The sequence below is a fragment of the Phasianus colchicus genome, chromosome 5, assembly GCF_987193195.1.
Source record: "Phasianus colchicus chromosome 5, bPhaCol1.hap1.1, whole genome shotgun sequence".
In the NCBI taxonomy this organism is placed as follows: domain Eukaryota; kingdom Metazoa; phylum Chordata; class Aves; order Galliformes; family Phasianidae; genus Phasianus; species Phasianus colchicus.
In genome coordinates this window covers 24,402,829-24,427,860 of record NC_143440.1, presented here as the reverse complement: position 1 = coordinate 24,427,860, position 25,032 = coordinate 24,402,829, and the positions used below count along the sequence as shown (strand labels likewise).

The window sequence follows — 25,032 nt, the reverse complement described above, 5'->3', positions numbered from 1 at the left end:
AATCCATCATACACTAATATGACAAGACACTTCCTCTCTCCTGTCCATTGATGTCTGGGGTAGCAAAGCCCATCCCTTATTAGTGACAGAATTCATCCCACAGCAATTAAAAAATAAATAACCATAGAATAACAAGTCACCCAAGCACCATGCCTTCTTTGCTGCAGAGAACATTTCCAGTACCTAGCTCCATTACTTACCCTGGCTAATAACAGCTTTCCTGTTCCGTCCATCAAGGTCAGCCCTCTCGATGACATGGTGTTTAGCATCCACCCAGTACATCCGATGCCCTGCATAGTCAATGGTCAGTCCGTTGGGCCAGAATAGGTGTGTATCTGCAATGATGCGCCGATTAGAGCCATCCATGTTGGAATACTCAATGCGGGGAGTGTTGCCCCAGTCAGTCCAGTAGATCGTGCTAGAGGGAGCAGGGAGACACAGATTAGAATACTAACATCCCACCTAATGCACACCGCAACACTTCCTATCAGGGCAAAACGATGTTGATCCTATGACCTCATGCATGAGACTGGGTTTCAGCCATGAGAGAAGCAATAGCTAGAAAGGTAACACCCAGCACTTTCAAGCTGTTGAAACCTGAGGAGTTCAGAATAGGACAAAAGCTCTGAAAGCACTCAGCTTGCAAGGCTTCCCAAACTGCAGGCACCAAGCAGGGGGCTTGCACCCAGGGGCACCCTCAGTGACCATTGTTCACCCAACCCTTGCATGGAAGGCTCACTGAGAACTCAAGTTTTCACTCACCCCTCCATAGGATGGAGGGCAATTGCCCGGGGTTTCTCCAGGTTCTGCCACAAAAGCACCTTCCTGTGAGTACCATCCAAGTTTGCTACTTCAATTCGAGATGTTCCAGAGTCTGTCCAGTATAATTTGTCATGTATCCAGTCAATTGCAAGTCCACCTATCTCCAGGGGAGAATGAAGCACAGAATGAAATAAGGAGCAGACTCTGCTCAGAAAAATAGTTCCTTTTCCTTCTTAGCCTCAAGAAAGGCCCAATTCTGTCCTTGTATCTTCTTTTCTGTCAGCAGAGATAAATTCTATTGGGACAATTATCTCACACCCATTCCATCCAGCCCATTCCAGTGCTTTTTTGAACACAGGGTACCTACTTATCTCCACTCACCCATCCATATTCTCACACCATAGACAGGGAACAAGCTTTTGCCTTTTTTGTGGTGACGCACCTGGGCTCTCCAGACCTGTAGAAACCACTTCTTCCACATTGCTACCATTCAGATTGGCCCTCATTATGCGATCCAGAGTGACATCAGACCAAAATACCAGCTCCTTGCTGTGGTGGAAGTCAAGGGCAATGGCATTTTCCAAGTTGTTCAGGAGCAGTGTATACTCTGAGCGATGAGGCAACACTTGCCGGATATCAATTCGATTGGCAAAGAGCAGCACTGGCTCTGGCCCTGAGGATTTATGAGAAGACAGCATTAGAGTACTTTGATAGGGTCCTGTCTACTATTCCCTTTACTACAAGTCTCAGAACACAATCTTGCAGCATTGGTAGAAAGAAATCAACATCCAATTACAAAACAGCTCAGACAGTTCCTTTCCTAACCCCACTACATATTTCTACTTTGAAAATGAGCAGTTTTAAAACTTTTGGCAAATGTTCACTCAGCAAGATGTGATCAGTCCAGGTCCCATTTGAGCTCATCTCACCTGAAGCCATACCACTAGGCACACGCTTGGCAGCAAGGTTATAGCCTCCTTTGTCTCTATCCACCTTCCAGCCATGCAAACACACAAGCTCTACCACACCTTCTACCGCAACCTCCAACCACAGCAAAACAGGACACAGTTAAAGTATGCCTCAGCCAGATATAAAGTCAGTCAGTAGACACTTGTACTGAAAAAAAAAAACCACCTGAAGTTCTTTATGAAGAAAGTTTGAGAGAGTTGGGTTTGTTTAGCTTGGAGAAGGCTCTGAGCAGACCTCATTGCAGCCTTCCAGTACTCAAAGGAAGCTTGTAAGCAGGAAGCAGAGTGACTTTTTACATCATCTGTTAGTTATAGCACAAGGGGAAATGGCTTTAAACTAAAAGAGGGGAAATTTAAGTTAGACATTAGAAAAAATTCTTTACTTGGAGGTGATGAGGCACTGGAACAGGTTGCCCAGAGAAGCTGTGGATGCCCCATCTTTGGAGGTGTTCAAGGTGAGGTTGGATGGGGCTCTGGGGCAGCCTGACCTACTGACTGGCAGCCCTGAGCACAGCAGGGGAGTTGGAGCTTGATGATCTTTAAGGTCTCTTCCATTCTAAGCCATTCTGTGATTCTTTATGGATTTCATTAGGGTAATTGCTAATTACATTCTTATTTCCTGAAATTGAATTCCTAATTCATCAACTTCTACATCATGGGAGCTGAGGAATCAAGTTAAACAAATGTACAGATGCCCTTAAAAAAACAGATGTCCTTACAGCAGCCACTCAGGACTGGTGACCAGCATCTAAGGTCAAACCAGAGCAAAGAGGTGTGATACAACTTCACTGACAAGGAAGGACCGAGACACTTTCTGAACAGAAACAGGATGCTGTTTCTGTCTCAGGGTGTAGGCCACCTGGAATGAGAAGGAATAAGAAAAAAAAAACACAGGCTGTCCTGCTGGCAAGGAAAGGAAACAGTGAAACACCACCCCACAGTCAAAATCATAAAATGTTCACAGGTTTTCACCAACAACCTAGGTATACCTAATATAAATCCAGGTACTTCCTTGTGTGTGAGCAGCAAAATGTTGCCAGTGAAGCATTAAAGGCAAAATTAAGAGAATTGGACCAAGAAACATGCACTAGAGTAAGACTGAATTTCTGTTTACCTAGAGCTTTGCAGCTACGCTTGTCAGGGCGCAGCTCATAGCCTTGCTCACACCAGCACTGGAAGCCACCTTCACTGTTGGTACAGCCTTGGCTGCAGTAACCTTCCTCAGCACATTCATTCACATCTGCATGTTAGAGACAGAGGGATAAAATTACTATTATAATATTAACAAGCCTAACAATCTCACCACAAGCTTGCTTCTGCCCTCATGCTCCAATTTGCACCCCATCATAGCCATCAACTCCAAGCACATCAAAGCAGCAGGGAAGAGGCTACTGCTCCAAAAACTCACCTTGGCATGACCGGCCATCTTCCAGAAGCCTGTAACCTGTATGGCAGGTGCACTGCACCATCCCTCGTACCATCTGGCACTTCTGAGCACAGCCACCATTGTTGACATTGCAGTTCTCCTCCCCTGTTCGTGGACCTGTGAAAGAAATAGATGAAGACAACTGAGCTGAAACCACAAAGCAGTTGCTTGTGTTCTCAGCTGTTACATAGCGGTCACCCTCCAGGAGAGGCTAAGCAAGACAGGGAGGATACAGGCTGTGCTGGAAGCTGCCTCTTCACACTCAGAAATGTCCCCTGCAGGCCACAACCAACAGGGAGCAGCTACTCCCGAGGTCCGGACAGTGAAGCTCAGAATAATATGGTTGGGGATTCACTATCTCTGCAAACAGACTTTGATACCTGAGAGTATAATCGTCTCCCCATTATTCCTTCTCCACAGTATGCAATTGGAAAACCACAAAGGTCAATGTCCTCAGTCTTCAACCCACACTCCCTTCCATTAACACAGCCCAAGCTTTCTTCCTTACACACATCCTTCAGCAACACTAAACTGACTCCCACACACAGTGCCTCCATTTATATTTAAGACCTGACTTGCAGAACTTACGGCAGTTTTGGTGCGGGCTCTCATCACTGCCATCTCCACAATCATTTGCTCCATTGCAGAGCTTCCGTTGGCCAATGCAACGCCCATTCCCACACAGGAACTGGTCTGGAGCACACTGAGGGGTCCCTGCAATAGAGGAAGAGGAATGTAAGCACACCAGAGCTTACTGATGGAACAACAGTCACGGGGAAGTAATGGATAAAGAACGTTTTCTAAGATTGGTTACAATCTCTTTATATGAACAGAAATCCATTACTTCCTCTTTCCTTGAATTCAACTCGTCTTCCACTTCATACCGCTCCAAATTTCTTTACATTGACTCAGAGGCTTGTTAGCTCTCTCCAGACTGACTCCAGTGCTGCTTTACTGGAAGTTCAGCTATTTAGTTTCTCTCAGAATGACTTCAGGGTCTTAGCTTAATTCCCTTTGGTTCCAGATTCCACAATGTTCCTGAGCATGTGTCAGAGAGGAGCAAGTTTAATCATCTGAGATGCCAAACCAGCAAGGCTATGGATCTTAAGCCTGCAGAGGAATGTGTGTCTTGTCCAGCACTAACTGCACTGTGACGGACTTGGAATGAGATTTACATGCATCCTTGAAATGTGAGCTCAGGCAACAGGATTTCACACATGAGCTACACACTTCAACTACTGCTGCTGGCAGGGACACTACGGAATTCCTGTAAGTAAAGTAATGCTATTTGTAGGGACTCTGCCAATCTAATTGTTTCTTCAGCAATAACTGCACTGTCCTATTGCCTCTTATTTCTTGTACCTCTCAAGCTGACTTTGTTAGTGGTTTCCAAATCATCACACTCTGATAATCGTAGGAATACAACAAGACAATACAGTTACAAGCAAAGAAAAAAATAACTTGGCAGGCTGCCTGTAAGCAAAATGGAAAAGGGTAGTTGTGAGATTGTCAAAGACAAATAAGAACTAATGGGCACACCAACTGGGAACACGGAAACATGCAGACTCACTTTTCAGGGCACAGGAATACTTTTAATAAAGGTTTCTGAAACTTGGACCACATTTATCATAATGAAGATAGAGATTCTTACTTATGTTGATCTCCTTTCATTCTAGGAACTTTCTTTCTATAGCCAACAAAAACATAATTCTAAGCGTCACAGGTTTCTAACTCTTGCTACAGACATTAAGGCTATTTCTCATCAGATGAGCCAGTACATGTTCTGCCGTGACTAGAACCTCCAGGTTAACTCTTTGTTGCTATCACTGTAGACCTAATGCAGAACTGCACAATTAATTTTATGGTAGCAATAGCTGTACTCAACCATGTTGGGGTTTGTTTGAAGTGGAGAGGTTGAATTTCAGTGGTTCTGGAATTTTGATTTGGCTTCAGGGCGGCAACAGTTCAGTGTTTGTTTTAAATACTTTGGTTATTAAGACAAGGAAACATAGTGCTTTTTCTTCAAGTACAATTGCTTTTTCCAGTATTACTATTACCATCTTCTGCATGCTGGTGCTCGTGACAGCTGACCCACCTAGAGCAGTAGCTTCAGGACCTCTGAGCTCAGCCTCAGCTCTTCCTGTACAATACACACTGTTCACTCCTTGACAGGCCCACGGTTACAGTTCTAACCTATCCATTTTATCACCTGTAAACCCACTTTTTAAAATACACAGATCTAGACAAGTCAGTATACACTTCTTGACTCTGCTCATTATGACAGTATGCATTACTTCTCAACAAGGGCTACAGACAACCTGATGGATTTCAGAAAAATTGAAGATTCTAGATATTCCCTGAATCCTACAGTAATATGAGAGTCTGTTGAAATCCTCTTCTTTTCTATATCCATAATTATATAAAAGAATATCTATAAGGGAAATGATTACGACAAAGAACAAGAGAGACTCCTGAGCAAAGGTAGAGGGGGACAGCAGGGGTTGGCATCCTTAACCTCTGAAACAAAGGCTTTCTTCTTAACTTTCACAACACGCCTTCTTTTGATCTATTGCCTGTTAACCATTGCATGGCAGCTTCATATGGCAACACAAAAGCTACCTAGAATTACCTATTTAACAAATGTAGGAACTTTGAAAATTATTACTATTTACAAGTCTGAGTGGAACTGCCTCAAAGCTTTGTAGTAAACCATAGCATGGACAGGACAGAAAGATGCAGGGATCTGATGTGAAAACACAACCATTTTGGTTAGTCTAAGCACTAGAACTACATGTGTTTGCGAGCATAGAAGATAGCCTACATATCTCACACTGAGAAGCACTGAAAGTTGAGGCTGAACTCTGTCAAGCCATCCAAAAGAGATGCAATCTCTTGCAATCCATAACCTCCAGGATGGAACTATTAGCTACAAGCAGCAAGGCAGCAGACCAAACCTGTATTTTCACAATTCTCCTCATCACTGTTGTCGGAGCAGTCATCTTCCCCATCGCAGCGCCAGGACAAACGGACACAGCGCCCTGATTTACAGCGGAACTGGTCAGCTGTACACATAGATGTAGCTGAAGGGTCAAAAAAAAAAAAAAAGTCAGATGAGCAAGAATGATCAGAAGAGCCTAGTTTCAATAACATTCCCCCACACACTCGTGCATTCAGCAGAAATGGAACACTCCCATTAGTCCCGGCACTCACTGCAGTTCCTCTCATCAGACTGGTCGTCGCAGTCGGAGTCTCCATCGCACCGCCAGCCGGCGTTAATGCACAAGCCGCTGTTGCACATGAACTCCCCAGAGCGACATGGCTGGTGAGATGCTGCAGAGATATTAAAAAACATAGAGTGAATTCAGACCAATGGAACATCTAAGAAATCTCCCAATGCCACGCTTTTTCTCTACTATTGTGGAACTCAGCCCTGACTAGACCCCTCCTGGAAACTGCTTTCATTCTTGTGTGCAGAAATGTGCTGACTACGCAGTGATTCCTGTCACTACCCTCAGTTTCCTGAATTTAAAATAATGAAAGAGACAGCTTATGTGTGATCAATTAGATGGCTGTTTTTCCAGCCAACTGAAAATCCATTTAGGTTTGCAAGTCAAATGTTCGGACCCACGCATCACTCTGCACTAACTTACAGCAGTCAGATTCATCAGACCAGTCCCCACAGTCATCGTCGCCATCACAGTGGTAGATGTCCAAGATGCAGCGCCCATATGCACACTGGAATTCCTCCAAGCTGCAGGTGGCAGCTGGAACATCTGATGCTAACAAAGGAATCAAACAAAAGATGCCTAAGGTAACAGGGCACAATCCAGTTTAGATGCAACCTTTCTCAATCGAATAACAGACTAGCAAGTATTCAGTGGAAAAGTGTTGGAAATTCCTAGTGTTTGCTGCCTTTCTCTGCATGACCTGTATTACTCAGAGACCATCTGTGCTGTTTGTGCTTCACTGAGGTGTGGTTTAAAGCTATACACAAAGGCAACTGTGCAGTCAACGTCCTTTTAAAAAATAAAAATTAAAAAAAAAATAAAAGGAAGAAAGTGATGAAGATCCATGAGTGTCACCTTCTCGCCTGTGCTCAAGATACCGTCCTAGTGCATTCCGTAAAGAATTTCAATTGTTATTAAATCTCCAAAACACAGATACAGAAACAGAAATAACAACAAAACTATCATTTTGAGTAGCTCTTAATATAGAGGCACATCAGAACAAAAAGTTAAAGTATGGCACAATTCCTTCAGAATTGTAACAAAAAGATGCACCTGAAGAGCAAAGGAAGCAACAAGCAGCAGAGCTCACTTCTGCACCTGACCTTTGAAGTTTCTTCACTCCCTTCACTCTCAAGCCATCACTCAAACAAACTATCAGTAAGGAGCACTGGCATACCCCAGGCAGAGCCCAACAAACCTAGGTAAGGATTTTCCCACTGTTCTCTGTTCAGCAGCGTACAGTGTGGGAAGGGATGAAAAATATGAATCCCACACAACAGAATCTGTCTCTTCTCCTCCTGTCCAGAGAATGAACTGCATGTTTCAGACACGTGACCCTTTCAACTGAGGAGCTCCAAAAACAGATCTATTAAATAAAAGGGAAAACAAAGACTGGCAATCTGGGACAGGAACTATGCCTGTAGGCATGCAGTAAGAGCTCCAGTTCAGCCGGTATCCAGTGGCTGGGTACTGAAATATGTGTTAACCTGCTCCTTACCAAGGAAATCTGAAAGAAGTGTTTGGGCTTCTCTGAGTAGAAAGTGAAACCGTGACATAAATTCTCATGTTCTGCAATTAAATTATATGGCTCTCCTACTCCCCAGTACTCTCCACAAAAATAAATAAAGAAATAAAGAAATAGGAAAAAAGAAAAAGAAAAAGAAAAGAAAAAAAAGAACAGCTTTGTCCTACATTGTTTTAGATGAACAATGAGCAGCATATTGGATATAAGAAAAAGATGACAGCCACGCTTAGGAAGATAAGATAAAAGGAGGTAGCCAAACAAAGCTTCTTAGTGAAGTTCCATACCTAAAATGCCTTACAGAAAAAAACTGCCATTTACAATATGAGAGGCATTCCAGCTCAGAGGAGCAGGGGCACCAATTCAGGTTGCCTGTAAACCTCTATAGCAGGCAAGGTTGAAACAACATCTCCCCTCACTCCTCCAGGGCATATTCGTGGCCTGTAGGGAAGCAATAGGCAAAGGAGGAAGAAAAGAGAGGGGAAAGGCGAGGAAGAGAAGCTGCCTTCCTCTTAGAGCCCTTTCCCAGCTTAGAAATGTTTGCAACCCCTGGTTTGCTGCCAACTCTCATTATCTGGAGAGATAAAAGACAACTCCTCCATGCACCCGCTCCCCCTGCCCTTCAGGAGCTGGCAGCCCTGATCCCTCCTCCCAGAGCTTTTTGAAGTTTCCTGCTATCTAGAACAAATTCTGCAAAATGCCTTTGAGAGCACAGTGGGGGAAGGGACCACTGAAACTTTCACAGACGTTAACTGCACTCAGAGACACAGCAAACAGGCAGTGGGGGTTAGGAAGGGACATAATAGACTCTTGTCCCATTTACTACAAGGCTATGATGGTGGAAAACAACAAAAAAAAAAGACAACTGTTGTTGGCTCTCACACCCCCATCTCTCTCCATTCCCATCAGTCAAATCAGTTTCTAGCTGGCTCATTTACTACCCCTTATCAGACACTGTCCTGCATAAAGTACCTGAATGGTGAGAAGCTGGTTGTGCAGGCAGCCCTTGCAGCATGCCAGTTAGCAGCACGCAGTCCTTGAAGATACTATCAGCGGGCAGAGTCCCCTGAGAAATTCTGGGCAGGATTCAGACAAGAGGATAAAGAAGGCAATTGTTTTCTCCCTTTTCCTCTTGCCCTTTATCTCCTGTAGTTTTATACACACTATATTCACTACATCATAAGCCCCCTGCTCTGACTCAAGGTCACACAGCCATGGGAAGCAATGGAGAAGTAGGCAGGAACAGATCAAATATTTCTGTGAGGTAACACAAGACACACACCATCCTCTCGTGACCTCTGGGGTAGACAAGAGAAGGCAGCATAGCTGCCGGTACAGGCAGAACTGACTCGTTTCTGATCTCTGCTGCAGGAAATGTGTCAAATCTCAAGACAAGAGCAGGTCCAAAGGGCTATTTCTTATGGTTACAAAGCAAGAAGAGCACTTACGGCAATTCTCTTCATCCGAACCATCTTTGCAGTCTGTGTCACCATCACAGAACCAGTGCTCAGCTATGCAGCTGCCATCGCTGCAACGAAACTCCTTCTCTGAGCATTTCCTCATATCTGCAGAGAAAGCAATACAAAAGAAAAATCTTTGACTTTTCTTAGAGTGCTCAGGAAAAACCACACCATAGTCCTGATGCTCCTAGGGCACCAGCAAACATGACTGCTCATTAAATCACACATTTTCACGTCATGCAGTGCCTGGACAAAACCACCGGTGCTCATTTAATAGACACAGAGTAGTGGATTCAAAAGGAATCCATGGGATTTCACAATGGCATGTCAAGGAGTAACGAGCCACAAATGATTTTTGCCTGGCAAATAAGCCACAGCCTGAGATCCCAAGCAGTCAGTCAGGGAAAAAAAATATCACACAAACTTTGCTCAGATGAGCCAGCTGCAAGCCCTTGACATGCTAAGGAGATCTTAGAACTGCACAGGTGGGAGTCTGTGCAATGCCTTTTTAAGCACCAGCAGGGCAGCACCACTACTCACCACACTGCTCATCACTGTTGTCTCCACAGTCATTGTCACCATCGCAGTGCCACAGGCTGCGGATGCAGTACCCATTCTGACACGAGAACTCATCTTCCTCACATTCTCGTGGTGCTGCCGGGACACAATGTAGAATAAGGTGAAGGTAAGGCACAAAGATTTATCTAGTAGAAAAACAAACATATGGCATATCGTAAATAGAGCAACATCCTCCCTCAAGTATACTGCCATGTTGGAGAGGTTTTTTTTCCTTTCCCCTATCAACATCAGGATGGCCACTGAGCGTCTCTCTCCCACTCCAACTACATGCTGGCAGTACAGCAAGCTCTAAAACCTGAGAACAAGGGCTGGAGGAAGGACATGGAGCAGAATAACTGAGCCATCCACCATGTGCTGGTATTTTTGCAAAGCTCCAAGTCAAGTTCAAGTGATCCTTTTTGGCAATGCACGCCTCCTTAAAAATTTAAAAATTAGCAAGATTTAACAAGAGCAAGTGTAGAGTCTTGCAACTGAAGAGGAATCACCGCATGCATCAGTACAGGTTAGGGGATGCCCTGATGGAGATGAGCTCTGCGGAGAAGGGCCTGGGGGTCCTGGTGGACAACAGGTTGGCCATGAGCCAGCAGTGTGCCCTGGTGGCCAAGAAAGCCATTGATATCCTGGGGTGCATTAAAAAGAATGTGGTCAGCAGGTTGAAGGAGGTGATCCTCTCTACTCTTGGTGAGGCCACATTTGGAATAATATGCCAGTTTTGGACTGTCCGGTTCATAATAAACAGGCATCTACTAGGAGACCAGCAGAGGGCCACAAAGATGGTAAAAGGACTGGAATATCTCCCATATGAGGAAAGACTGGGTGACCTGGGTCTGTTCACTTGGGGAAAAGATGATCGAGAAGGAATCTCATAAATGTTTATAAATATCTAAACGGAAATAGGAGGCAGATGGATGAGGCCAGGCTCTTCTTGGTGGTGTGTAGTGATAGGACAAATAGCAATGGCCTAAAACTTGAACATAGGAAGTTCCATACTAACTAGAAGAGCAATGGAGCACTGGGATAGGTTGACAGAGAGGTTGTGGAGTCTCCTATGGAGATATTCAAGACTCATCTGGATGCCTACCTGTGCAACCTATTGTAGTGTACCTGCTTTAGCTAGGGGAATGGACTCAATGATCTCTTGAGGTCCCTTCCAATTCCTGCACCTCTGATATTCTGTGGCTATCATTATCTGGCAAGCATTTAATGGTAGAATTGCAGCTCTACCTTTTTTTCCCCACACTGTCAAAGTTATCTTCACAGGAAGGACAGGGAGCTGTTGGAGAGGTTCCAGAGGAGGGCCACGAAGATGATCAGGGGACTGGAGCACCTCCCCTATGAGGACAGACTGAGGGAGCTGGGCTTGTTCAGCCTGGAGAAAAGAAGGCTGCGGGGTGACCTCATTGCAGCCTTTCAGTACCTAAAGGGAGCCTACAGAGGGGAGGGGAATCAACTCTTTGAAAGGGTAGATAACTGCAGGACAAGGGGAAATGGCTTTAAGTTGAAGGAGGGGAGATTTAGGCTGGACGTCAGGAGGAAATTCTTTACAGAGAGTGGTGAGGTGCAGGAACAGGCTGCCCAGAGAGGCTGTGGATGCCCCGTCCCTGGAAGTGTTCAAGGGATGGGGCCCTGGGCAGCCTGGTCTAGCATTAAATGAGGAGGTTGGTGGCCCTGCGTGTGGGTTGGAGATTCATGATCCTTGAGGTCCCTTCCAACCCTGGCCATTCTGTGATTCTGTGAAAGGTGAAAGATAAAATTCACTGAAAAGTGAAAGAGAAAATTTAAACAACTTCTAAACTCTCCAGCATTTGCAGCCTCACTCCACTCTGTCTGCCAATCTTCTACAAAAGCTTGTCTGAAGGCCAGTGAGGAAAGAAAAAGGGACTGCAGAATTAGTACCTGAGGACTTTAATCCATCATAAATCTTCCTATGGTTAAGTGCCAGTCTGGACAACTCCCTAGGACTCTCTTATTCACAGAAGCAACTCCTTTCATTATTCTCCAGATCTTTTGATCACACCCTTCTCTACTGTTGCCTTAAATATATAGGCATTCCAACTTTTTATGAAAAAATAGAAGACCGAAAGGATCCAGACCCACGTATCTTTTCTTTCACGAAAAATGGACCAGGAAACTAAGCTTAGTCCTGCCATTCAGAACATCACACAGAATAGACGCTAAAAACCTGAACTCCGCTTTCCAGTTCTCTGCCCAGATAGCAAAGATGGGGCATGCTGATTAAAAAGTGAATTAATTAGCACACGAGTATTGCATTAACAGTTAAAAAGACATGGAGCAGTTTACAGCCAAGAGAATTATTTTTGCTTTTCTTGAGATATGATCGAGTCACTCTGGAGTACCACACACACAACTGTTGTAGAATTCAAGAGCTGCTTATCGAGCAGCTGCAATCAACCAGACAGCACAAAATACTGCTCCTATCTGCAGCTTGATGTCAGCTCCAGCAACCGATGCAGTTTCAAAGAAGCTGAAGATCAAGTGCTATGCAACACATTAGTTCCCCAACACATGCTGCCAAGTACAGACTGGATGATCTGTTTTGGTGAAGGAAAGCTGCATCCCTGAACACCTTTTGCCAACAGAAGCCAACCAGAAATAACAAAACATAAAAGTGTAAAAGGAGGGGGGCTAAGGTCCAAGGGCTCAGGCAAAATTTCTTCAGTTTTAATAAGCTGTAGAAGCACAACAGCAGTGCTCAAGGCTAGCAGCATGCCATGGCAGCTCTTCTGAAGACTGCACCTTGCAGGCAGCAGACAAGCCAGCTTTCAGGGTAACTGCTGTCCATGCAGGCAGCATCCCTACAGCACCTTTCTCTCTCCTCAGGGAACTTGGCTTGAAGGAAGATGCTGGGGACAAGGACAGCAGAAAAGCAAGCACAGCAGAAAAGTCAGACAGTGGAACCTGAGGCCACAGGAAGTTATCCAGACAAGCAGTTCAGTTGGTATTTGGCAGAGGTTAGGCATTTCCACGAAGAGGGGAGGACATGAAGCACTCAGCTCAGGGAACTACTTCATGCGACATTAACTAGCAGGGCTGTGGGGCATAAACTGTTCTGCAGCTGGACGGAGAAGCACCCCCTCCCCCAGGACACACATCCGAACAGTGAGCCAAGTGCCAGCACAGGAGGGCTTACTGACATCAGGAACACCTCTCTGTCAGAGGAAGGATGTAGTTTATTGCAAGCCAAGGGTTTGCCTCAGCGGATAAACTCTTAGAATTCTGTAATAAAAAGGGGTAGCTTTCCCCAGCCATGGCAGGTAGGCACTGCACCCACCCTCTCCCCTTAGAGAGGTGACTTACGGCAGTCCTGTTCATCAGAATCATCCTCACAGTCGTTGTCTCCATCGCAGACCCACGACCGGCGGATGCACTTCCCATTGTCACAGTGGAAATCCAAGGGGGAGCAAGTAGGCAGCACTGCAACAGCAGAGAAACACTTCAGTATGAAGCTGCAGTCAACTTCCTTCCTGAAAGTTCCTTCCTCCTAGTGGAGGAAGGCTACACTTTTTATAAACAAAAGACATGAATTTTTGAGTCATGAGGAAGAGCTGTGCCTCAGATGGTGGGCCAGGGTAGGTCTGCAGCTCATCAGTCTTTCCTCCCCAGAAAAGCACTGACCTTTCCACAGTAGAGGAGCTGTCATTACTCCCCACTGAGTTTATTTTTTCTCTTTCATCCCTAAGCCTGCTATCGTCCTCTTATGGCACATTTTTATAACAAGGAAAATTACAATATCAACATTTTTCTGTATGCTTCACAATGCAGTCCGCCCAGTTTCAATCACACAGTTCTTCAGGGTAAGAGCCATGAGAAGCAGCGGTTTTGGAAACAGGGTTTTGCAAGATGCGTGAAAAACACATAAAATACATGTTTCAGCTTGGGGGCTCTGCCAGCAATTTAGCCCAAAGAACCTGCAAGGAGAAGCAGGAATCCACCGCTGAGGACAAATTCAGTGTACTTCTGCTATGGCCAATAGAATTCAAATCCTGCTAGACATCTCCAGAAGGGACCAAGGAAGAGGGAGCGTGGGACACTTTCCTACACAGGATTGTAGGCAATGGAGTGGAACCATAACATCCATTTAACGAGGCCTGGAGCCACAAAGATGAAATTCAAGAGGGAGCATCGGCCCTGTCCTTCCCCCACAGATGAGAGGAGCACTCAACTCCAGGGAAGTTCATGCTTTTAAGTGCTGCCAGCTGTGGTAGGGAAGGGGCTGCACAAGACTCTGTTCCTGACAGGTGTGTTCTCCAAAGAGCAAGGTTAGCTCAGTGATGTGAAGGGGAGCAGAAGCAGTGCCTGAAACCCTTTCATCCCAGCCCAGCCTGCCAACAGCATCTCCCATCTGTCACCAGGAGGGCCAGCCCTCGCCTGCTATGCTTCTGCTTCCTCTGCCAACGCTATCCTGGAGGTAGGAGCGCAAAGGGGGGGTGGGAGGGTTAAAAGAAGACTGTGAAGACAACAGCCACACACACACAAAGAGGAGGATTGGATAAGGAGAACAAATAGTCATGTTTTCAGCTTTTCCAGCTTCCTTAACCCTCCATTTCCATTCGCCACAGGATTGCTGCCAATGTCCTGTGAAAGCAGTATGGATTACACTACGTAGAATCATTCACAGCTCTGCTCTTTATAGCATGCCCTCCAACATTTCATACCAAGCGTGTGTCCTAAAAGCCTCTCACCCTAAGAATACACCAGAGCAGTTAAATTCAGACTTGTGTAACAGACACCTTTTTTGTAACCACAAAAGAGGATCATCTTTTCAGACATTCCTGTAACAGGGCAGGCATAGGCATCCCTGTAACTGACAGGACATCACTGCAGATGTCACCACAGATGACGCTGAAGCCTGTGTTGGATAGCAAAATACAGAATTTGACACAAGTCCTTGCAAAAATGTTTATTACCTCAAGGATGCCTTGTGTAGGTGTATATACAGAAAACACCACGCCACTTTGAGGCCTTGGAGAGGTATGAAGGAAAGGGAAGCATACAAATCTGTATCATCACCCCATATCTCCAGCAGTACCCTGGTCTTCCAGTGGCTGACCCATTTCCTTACTCTTCATGCTGCTGCATTAAAGCGAAGGGGCATCCCTTTCATCCTCATGGGGGACAGAATGGGAAAACATCCCTAAATTCTACTTCCAGACAAAATCAAGACAAAGTTTTAGATTCAGAAGATCAGTCCCACAGATCAGCCTTCCCTCCTTCCAGTACAGATCCCATATTTTGCACGCTGATGCAAACCTACCCTGGCCTCAGCTGCCGTTTCAGGACTAAGACCATCCCCCCAGCATATGCTTTTCTGTCTGCTCTCCCCAGTCCCAGCGTGACTAATCACCAAAGGACTGCACAGGAGCCGCCTGGAAGGGAATTTGCATGCTGACTCTCCAGGGGAGAATTCTTCAGGCTTGCAGAGGGTTAGGCCATTAGCACTGGTTCAGAGCTGATACCATTATCCCATTGAACTGCTGCATCCCTTCATGAGGTAACGACACAAAATGAAATTCCACCCCTACAGGGAGCAGTTCAGCCAATTTCATACTCCCCCTAAATATAAAAATTGAGCTTCAAGCACAGAGGAGGGGGTGCATGAGCAGGGTAAAGAGAGCAAAACACATACAAAGGAGGACCTAATTCCCACCCCAGCAGACAGCAAGTGTGTGCCAGCCCAGACAGCACCAGGGGGGAGATAAATCCCCTTCTACAGGAGCTTTCCTTTAAAGGAGGAAGAAAAAAAAAATCCCAAAACTACTTAATACAGAAAACAGAAAAACAAAAACACAAAAAACCAACCCTAATGAACGAAGGCCAATGTCTCATAAAGCTTAGGAACCGCCAACGGGATCAGGACAGGGATCCATGTAAATTTGTAACCTGAATCCAATCACGTTCAGAAACAGATGCTTCAAAGGAAAATGCAGGAGATTCCAGGAGCAGCTTTCAGGCAAGGGCAGCCTCTCCCTAACCTCTTTTTCCAGCCCTGCCCCTCCCAGCCCACAATCCCTTCTCCCCATTATAAAGCAAACTGTCTTCAAAGAAACATTCCTGCTTGTTCTACACAGGTCAGCTTCAGTTTCACTGTACAGCCCTTTGTTCTGGGACTACTATCATTCAGCCTTTATGCTGATCATTTATTTCCTCGTACTTTGATGGAGTTGAGTTTTATTCCCATGAAGTGAAAGCTGAGGGCATAGCATTAGCTCAGAGCTAACATTTAGTGCTGTTGTAAATATATCCAGACAAGATGTTTGGAAATACAAAGTTAAGAGGAAATTCAAAAGTTAAGATGTCACACTTGGGAAACACAAGTATTTGACATTCAAACAGCCTCCACTGTATTTTTCTCTGACATGACAGAATAGCTATACAGTATGGTAAGCATATTTCACAGCTTTGACTAATTTTAAAAGCCACATTTCCATGTTCTTCCTCTCTCAGTCAGAAGAAGAATACATGGCCACATAAAAAAAAAAATACTTTAAGGACTTCTTCTCTTGGCAGAGAGGGAGCAAGACCCCTCTGGACAAACTGGATTAGCAGCTAGAAGACTAGAAAAAAGAACACTGGTATTTTCCCCCCAGATTTGATTGTTATTATTGCATGACTGTGGGATAGTTCTGGCCCCACTTCTACCAGTGGTAAAATTAAGGTATTTATTACTTCCTAGGAAAGCTGCAAGGCTTTCATAGGCACGATTTCCCCGATGAGAAAATAATCATTGCACTAACTTGTTTTCACCACTGCTCAGAGCAGAATTGAATAACACAGTGGTAAACACCGTAACACCTCACTTCTCCACTTCCCCACTCAATTCCAGTTTCATCTCTCCGCATCTGTGCATATCAGCAGCAGTTTTTCTAAAAGAGATGTGCAAAGGCAAATCTTAGGATAGAGCTGGAGACAGAAAAATGCCCAGAAAGACGAGAACTAATCTGCTTGCCCAGGCAGAGGGAACAAGCACGAGGAAGGAAAGCCTGTGGGAAGAGCAAAGCGAGCCAGTGACAGCCCAAGAGAGCACATCTGTCGACTGACAGTGAGCAACACAAAAAGGCTTTTGAACTTCCAACCATTTCCCTGAGCTCATCCCTCTGCATGGTCACACTGGACATCATCCAAGGTTTCAGCAAAGCTAGGTCTATCGTAGGGCTGCTGTTCCTCCCCCTCTCCCAACTCCTATTACACAGGGCACTCTTTTATGGCCAAGCTGAAGGAGAGGGGGAGGGCAGGGGGAAAGGAAAGTTTATAAGGTGAAATGCAGACTGCATCACGTCTCGCTGTCCTTTGAACACTTTATCCCCATTGCCTGCAGTGACCAGGTTGCTTTGTATCCAAGGACAGCAAGTGACCGGTGCCCTGATGTGTGTCACAGCAGTTTGAACAATACCGTTTGTTCGGACCATCTCTTCGTCACGTGAAGAATGAGAAGTTAATTTACAAACAAATATAAATTACAAAGTTTTCATACCACCTATAGCTTGAACCCCACGTGTGCATACACACACATCCACACACACACACGTGCACACAGAGATCTGTTTGCTGAGCTCTGCAGCACAGCAGGCCGTAGGTCCACAAAGAAGAATAAAGGCTGCTAGTAAGCTCTCAGGAAAGAAGAGGAGACACTACATTCCACCAGCCACATTTTGTAGAATAACAGAAAATGTTTTCAATGGCACTGCTGAACTGGCATCTGCTGGTCAAAAAAAAAAAAAAAAAAAAAAGGAAAGAAAGAAAAACTGTACCAGCACCCAACCTTCCACAGCCCTTCAGTCAAAAGCTCTGTGTCCGAGGTGGCACTGCATTAACTGTGATGGTTTGTGAAGGAAGCATATATATACTAAGCCCAGTAAAATGATAAAGCACGGAGCAAACTTTACTCACAAGAAAGAGTAGCTGTGGAAGTGTTACCTTTTCAAGAGAAACCATAAACTGAGTTCCTAAGTAGCCAAACTAGAAGTTCAGAAGCAAAGCTTTGCCTGGGCTCTTGTGTATGAGCTCAAAACTGGTAATTATGGGGAAAGCATTATGGAGAAGCTTCCAGTAATTTCAGTAAAAGAACTGCAAGATTTTTATCCTCACAACACTGTTAAACAGAGATAATGGAGGACTGATAAGCATAGTAGTTATACAGTTTCTGGCAGCAGTGAGACCATCTCCTGGATTTGAATGTGTTGTTACTCAAAAGGAATTACGTAAAGCTCCCAAATGAGATGGGAACAGCAGGCCACTCTCAGTTAAGCTTTAAGGTAAATTCTTCTTCAGGACCTTTAAATGAAATAGCGTTGTTCGACAGAGCATGCAGATAAGAAAGGAAGTCTGCATCCCAAGGAACTACGCGTTTACAAGCTAAGGAGAATTTCTGAAAATTCTAAATTCTGTTGCAGGATGTTGGGGGATTTGGGCTATTTCTTATGAGAAACAGAACTATTTATCAATGCCCAAGCCAAGTTTACTCAGTTGTCCTTTCACCCCTGCCACAGGAAGCAAGACTCATTCACACCACACTGAACTTCAAAGTGCATGTAGAAGGGCAGAATGAAAACCATCCCTCTGCTTGCACGCAGCTTTCGTTAGGGACAGTCCAAAGTAGTCTCTGTTGGCACAAGGCAAGCAGGCAGCTGAGCTACTCTGGGCATGTGTAGCAAAGGCTTCCAATCCAGACACTGTCAGTAAGCCAGAGAGCTGACACCAGAAAAAGTCTGTGAAGATGGTATGACAGCTGGGACATTGCTTATTACTATTATTACTACAGAACTTTGGCCTGTAAACATGATCCTGAGCAGGAAGTCAACATGTCATGGAATAATTGGCTCTCATCACTGCAGGGCTTCAGATTTGTAAGAAGGCAATTCCTATCATAGCCAGGTAAGCACAGGCAGGACTCTACCAAGAATTACAGGAAAACACCTTTGAGAGCCAGGCAACCAATACAGGACAACAATACAAGCTAAAAATACTTACAGGAAAGTCAGTCAGGCTGGAGTGTATAGAAGGGGCAAAACCTACTGCAAATGACTTCCAAAAGCATCAGTTTACTCTACAGTTTGTAAAATAACATTAAGAAAAAAAAAACCAACCCAGAGAATTTTATCAAAACTGAAAAATCACTCTCAAAAGGAAGAAACAATCCCTGCCTCTACTCCTGTTTTTCATAGGTGCAGAATTCTCACTGCTGAGTCTCAGTATCCTGCTTTCTTAACACACGGCTTGTTTCAAGTTGCCTCTTAATTGAAATTATAGATTATCAGTTCCAGGCTAGATAATTGCTTTACTACAGAGCATTTAGTAAAGTCTGATCACCTACTTAAACATATATATGGTCTATAGACACTGATCCCAAACTGAATCTCAACTTGATACTTTTTGCTTTTCCCATTACCCTGGGTTTCACTCTCCTGCTTTATTAGGAGTGTAGCTGTCCAAAGTCTTCCCACTCTCACCTTAATTTTTCAATAAAGTTGACAAAACTCTTGGAAACTTCTTGTTTCATCTTCATATAGTATACATATCAGCTGATATACTTAAGGACAAATAGATGTTAAAAAAAGCATGGTCACAACCTAATTTTTCTGAAAAAAAAAAACTTTTTCTGAAAAGTTTGGACAGCTACAGCAACTCTCTAAGACTAGCCTGGAAGAAACCAGGGGAAATGTAGGATTCCTTGCAACCATTTGTTGGTTCTTTCATTAGAGACACCTACTTGATGATATTCTAGCTCCCGTCTTTGCCACTCAGAGTTCTACTTCCAGATGATGCTGAAAAAAACAATCATGACGGTTTGAGCATCTCAGACCAGTTCACTCAAGTGTTGGCACACACTTTGGCTCATGAGTCAGAACAAACTACTAGGATCATCTCAGCATGAAGACTATTCCATGGTTTGTGAGAAACCTCACTGATTTCTTAGCTAAGCCTTTAAAATCAGGTTGTAGGATAACCTCATCAGGACAATCTGTAACTTCAAACCTGTAGTTCAACATTTATGTCAGGAAATTAACACTTAGTAAAAGTCAATAAATAGAAAATAAATCAAGTTCAAAATAGATGTTGCTGAAAACTTCACTCCAACCATAAACAGTGCACACAAATCATACATTTTCTTTCCTTGCTGGCCATGTATGAACTGATCATTCTCATATACTGTGTACAATTATCAGTGCTGATTTGTGAGAAGCTTACATTGGTTTAAAGTTTGAGCTGCTGTTCAATGAAGCTTACAGCTCACCCCATCTCTTGCATTCCTTCTGTCTTCTTTATGTTGGCACAGTCAGTAAACCAATAAAACTGAAATTTAGCCCCATGAAAGGGTTTATCTTCCCAAGGCTCCAATAAGTCAAGCAAAATAGAGAGATTTAACAAGTGATCTTTAGCAAAGAATTTCAGTGCAATAATATCTATGCAAGATATGATTTATCATAGACAACTACCAGGAGCCTATACTGAATAATCAATCTGTCTTACAAGCTAACAATAATATCACATATTAGGACACATATGGAGCAGCTACTCAAAACAAAATCCAGAAGGCTTAATGGAAAAACTGTTCCCAGGGCCTTCCCTTTGCAATCTTGCACTTGTGCACTGAAGCCCTCATTTACCTTTTCTATAGAGTCCTTAACCCCATTGCTTAACTTATCAGATTTTTAAAAATGTTTGAAATTTCAGAATCAGTGTTTAGTGGTAAGAAGACCCACAGCTTAAGTACATGTCAAATGAGAAAGTAACTCTCATTAATTTCGAAAAATCTCTTGCTAGTTCCCTCTTCTGTTTTCACAACTGTTTCTGCAGTTGCTTAGTTTAAGAATCTTTGGTGCTGGACTGTATTAATGCACAAAGTAGACCTTATCAACAAATAAATCCTGTCTGAATGGTGACCGACCCTTTCATGGCATTCCAATAGAGTTGGGAAGCATAATCATAGAAAAAAATAAACAAGTTTCTGTGCTCAGGAAGAGGCTAGCAAAACGAATTCAGTTACTGGATAACCTTACCTCCCCATTTCTCATATTCCTGCTCAATTTCTCTCCTTTTTTTTCAGCCTGAGCTCTCTTTTTTGTTCTTTTGAGATTTTAATATTATTTCTTTAGATCTCAGATCTTCATGTCCTCTTTCCTGCTGTTATAATTCCCATTTTCCATTACTAAATGTAAACATGCAGGTTTTCCTTTCACACTTCCGCTTCTTTCAATAATTTCTCCAGTTAAGGTTCCTTCCTTGCCCAGTAACCCTTTCATGAATCATATTTAAACAAAAACATTGATGATCTCAGTTTGCTGGTGACCTATCTCTCAAAAATCTGCTTTTCACCAAAGCCTTCTGTGTGTTCATGATTTTGTGAAAAATTGTAAGAAACAAGAACTGAGAAGGAAGGAAGATTTCCTACAGCTGGGTTGAAAACACTTAAAGAGGAGTGAAAACAATATACTGATGATGAGGGAAGCTCTTTTTTCTTACAGATGTGAACAAAGGAAACCAGACAGAAATATCCAACAGAGGAAGATCTATTTCTCAATCACGTTCATGCAGTCTTAAGAGGAGTCTTAAATCCTCAGCTCTAGGAAAACTTTCAGGAAAGGAATTCCATGAAATTGGGCCTTTTTCTCTATCATTTAATTCTTCCAAGGTCTGTGGAATCCAAAGAGTCAAGGGAAAAATGCAACTAAATTGTGGCCTCATGGAAAAGAATTTTCTCTTCCAATTCATTATACCATGATAGACCCTCTAAGATTGAGACTTCTGATCAGTTCCCATCCATCTGCACTCAGTTACACGGATGCTGACAAAACACAGATACACAGCAGCTACAAGCTAATCAGTGAATCCCAAAGCCAGTGGAAGTCAATCATAGTGCTCATCTTAACATCTCTTCATAGAGAAGGTGGATTTGAAACCATAAGTGTTTGAAAGTTTTACTTTATCTACCTTCAATATACACCACACTGTGTTTTGGGTTTTGTTTGTTTTCTATTACTACTTACAGAAGAACCATGAACTTTGTGCACAGAGAGTGTTTTTGAAAGGATAGAGAAAAAAAGAAGTACTTCTATCTGTTTCCCTTTATAAAACATCCAGCAAACATTCCAAAACCTCTGCCAGCAGATGCTGACCCTGGTAGATTACAAGAGTCAGCCAAAAGCAGGCCATTTACAACTTTAAAAACCTGTCAGTCAAAAAGTAGGACGTGTCTGTAAAAGAGAAGCATCTGCAGAGACAGAGTTAAGACGTTCAGCTTTATACAAACACAAGTCACAAATGGTATTCTTACTGCAGCCATCTTCGTCGCTGTGGTCCCCGCAGTCATTGTCTCCATCACACTGCCACTGAGCCGGGATGCACGTACACTCCCCAAAAGCACTGACTGCACACGTGAAGTGATTGCGTCCACAGGAGCATTCGGTGCTACTTGTTATGCCTGCGAAAGGAACCAACAAACAGTGTATTTTGAAGAGCTCTCTCTATTTTAGGGTAATTGCCTTAAATACAGATTGACGTCACAATTATTCTCTGTGTCCACACCACATGTATGAACGTACACTCTCCTACAGAGAAAAGCATTCGCCCCTCTTGCACTGTTGAAATAGGAGATCAAGCACTACGCGCAGTTTCCTGGAACGGAACTATCTGAAGGCAACAGCAAATAGCAACCTGCCAAATACAGCTTTAGGAATCAGCTGGAAAATAACTTTGCACTAATCACAATTGAGCTGAAAGAATCCCAAGAACACCGTTTTTATTTTACAGACTCAGCCTTCTCCTACAGCAGAGCGCTGACACTGCTCCACTTAGTTTTGACAACGCAACAGAAGGGATATCAAAGATTCTACTTCAGAGGGTTGTTAGGGATTTCCTGACTCCAGAACTTTCTAGATGCCAAACGTTAAGATGTAAGTGCTTTAGAGATTTCAATTTCCAGTGAAAGATCAAGAAAAAAAAAAAATTATCAGTAGAGATTAACCTGTAATGTTGTTGTGTGCATAACTGACATTCATGAAAGCAGGAGAAGAGGATTTTCAGCTCTACAAACAGACCAAAAGAAAATGCAGTTCAAATGTCAAGCCGTAATGCAATAGGAACACTTTTTTCAGCTTTAAAGTTAACTTAGGAGCTCCCAATCCTGTTCTCCCCTTTGCCACTGACTGAACAATTCTCCCCTCACCTCTGACTTTCACCCATTTGCAAATGGGTGCAACTATTTATGATGTAAACAAACACACTTTGTTAATAAACCTCTGCCTTGAGTGAGAATACTCTACAGCCCACCCTGAAAAGGGAAAAGGTCATGCCTGAATTTTGGTCTGAAGTTATCTAGATAATCAATATAATCAATATCACTGTTAAACAAGAGATTATTCTATCAATCAACCTCAGGCTAGACTGTGATTGGATCCTTTTTGCATGGTTCCTTCTTCCTGAAATTCTAACAAATCCAAAGCTCTCACCTTAAACAATAAGTCACGAGAAAAGAAGTACAGAGGAATAACTGCCCTACATGGTAGTTATATTCACACACACACCCAAAGTACCTATTTGCAGATGTATTGATCTCATTTGTTGTGTTTAGTATATCCATGATTGAACACGGACTGTAGTAAATAAATCATAAAATCCTATAGGGAGAAAAGAAAGAAAAGAAGAAGAGGAAAAAAGGCTCATAATTTCCTCATTTCCTATTCCAATTGTTAAAAGCAGTATCAGCAGAATTGCACGTAACTGTTCTGCAAGTTTTCTCAACAGCAGAATTCCCTCCAGTGGAGATATCCATTTAGGTAAGTTAAGATTTAAGTTTCAGGGGGATGCACACATCGTGAAGGAATAATTCCATGATAACTTTTTTCCTAGCTGAGAACGTTTCAGCCAGCCCCTGCTCCCTCTGCTGCACCGCCTGTTGGCAGCCGCCACTCAAACTATTACCCAAGCATATCCCAAGCAGTATTTCTCAAGGATACTCACACCCAAACTGACTGCTTTACCTCCTAGCACAGTGACTGCTGTGGGTACAGCAAGCTATTTATTTCCCATCTCTGTAATAATTTATCTTTAAAAGGCCTGGCAGAAAAGGTATACCTATGGTATACCTACTGCAGATGTTGGGGAAGGCAATCAATGTGTGATGCAAAATGGAGTAGAAGCAGGAAGAGCAAGGTGAATAAGGAACAGAAAGAAGGGCACAGAACTGGGAAGAGGCCAAGTGCTCAGATGCTCCATGAACCCACAAGTTTTGGCTACAGCAAAACCTGACACAAAGAGTCACACAATGAGTGAGTGATGAAGATGTCTAAAGACAAGTTTAATTCTAATGTGAGGCAAAAATCTCAGCCCAGACATCCTTAGGGAAAAGTAACACATCATCTATGCAACATATTTGATGAAATTCAGAACCACAAACCTCCACAAAGCTCAAAGAGAAATTCCTTCAAACCAATAGCACAGGAAATTCAGGACAAACTACCTCCTCCTGGAGCCTACCACTACTTAGAAAGGCACAACCACATGTAGGTACAACCTCAGGTAGGTACTGTTCAAAATACTTTTTCTTAAAGTATATTTTCTATCATTTGGCTCAACAGTAACTGTAACAGTAACTCACAGCACTTATCCTAAATACTTCCAGCTCCAGTACCCCTTCTTGTTGGAACACATCAAGATGATGATCATTGTCCTCATAACCCTCAGAAAAAGACAAATATGAAAGTAGTAGCAACTTGCTGTATCTTTCCAAGGCTCCATGATGTCACATTCTAGGGTAGATTCAGCAACAGGAAAGGATCTAACATCAATGCAAACAAGTTTTAAACTTGGGGGAAAATATTTAAGATAAACAGGAATGGGAGAGAAGCTGGGGAAAAAACATAAAAGAGCGAATTATTTTAGCTGCAGGACAGCAGCTAAAATGGAGCTCAACTTTGCAACAACACAGAAAGAATTAGTGCAGTGTCTCAAACTCCTGGGAAAACTACAACTGCAACTCAATTTGCTGAACTATTAAACACACCGTTATCTTACTGCAATCAATACCACACGTCATGTGTGTGTATGTATATGCATAACACACGAATTAAAT

General features: G+C 43.4%; 1 protein-coding gene across 5 annotated transcripts in view; it reads right to left on the bottom strand.

Annotated features, from left to right (window-relative positions):
• Positions 1-25,032, bottom strand: part of LRP4 (LDL receptor related protein 4) — a 79,793-nt gene that overhangs the window by 19,251 nt on the left and 35,510 nt on the right. For 4 of the 5 annotated variants that reach the window (XM_031593443.2, XM_090140883.1, XM_090140884.1 and 1 more), the window contains exons 2-14: positions 22,237-22,383; positions 13,263-13,379; positions 9,906-10,019; positions 9,354-9,470; positions 6,807-6,935; positions 6,367-6,486; positions 6,111-6,236; positions 3,745-3,870; positions 3,139-3,273; positions 2,845-2,970; positions 1,205-1,435; positions 763-919; positions 201-418 (exon numbers count right to left, since the gene is read on the bottom strand). In XM_031593443.2, the coding sequence (XP_031449303.2) occupies positions 201-418; positions 763-919; positions 1,205-1,435; positions 2,845-2,970; positions 3,139-3,273; positions 3,745-3,870; positions 6,111-6,236; positions 6,367-6,486; positions 6,807-6,935; positions 9,354-9,470; positions 9,906-10,019; positions 13,263-13,379; positions 22,237-22,383 (1,863 nt within the window). Of the gene's footprint in view, positions 1-200; positions 419-762; positions 920-1,204; positions 1,436-2,844; positions 2,971-3,138; positions 3,274-3,744; positions 3,871-6,110; positions 6,237-6,366; positions 6,487-6,806; positions 6,936-9,353; positions 9,471-9,905; positions 10,020-13,262; positions 13,380-22,236; positions 22,384-22,504; positions 22,565-25,032 lie in introns of those variants that run through there. The other variant, XM_090140885.1, reaches the window with a different exon arrangement.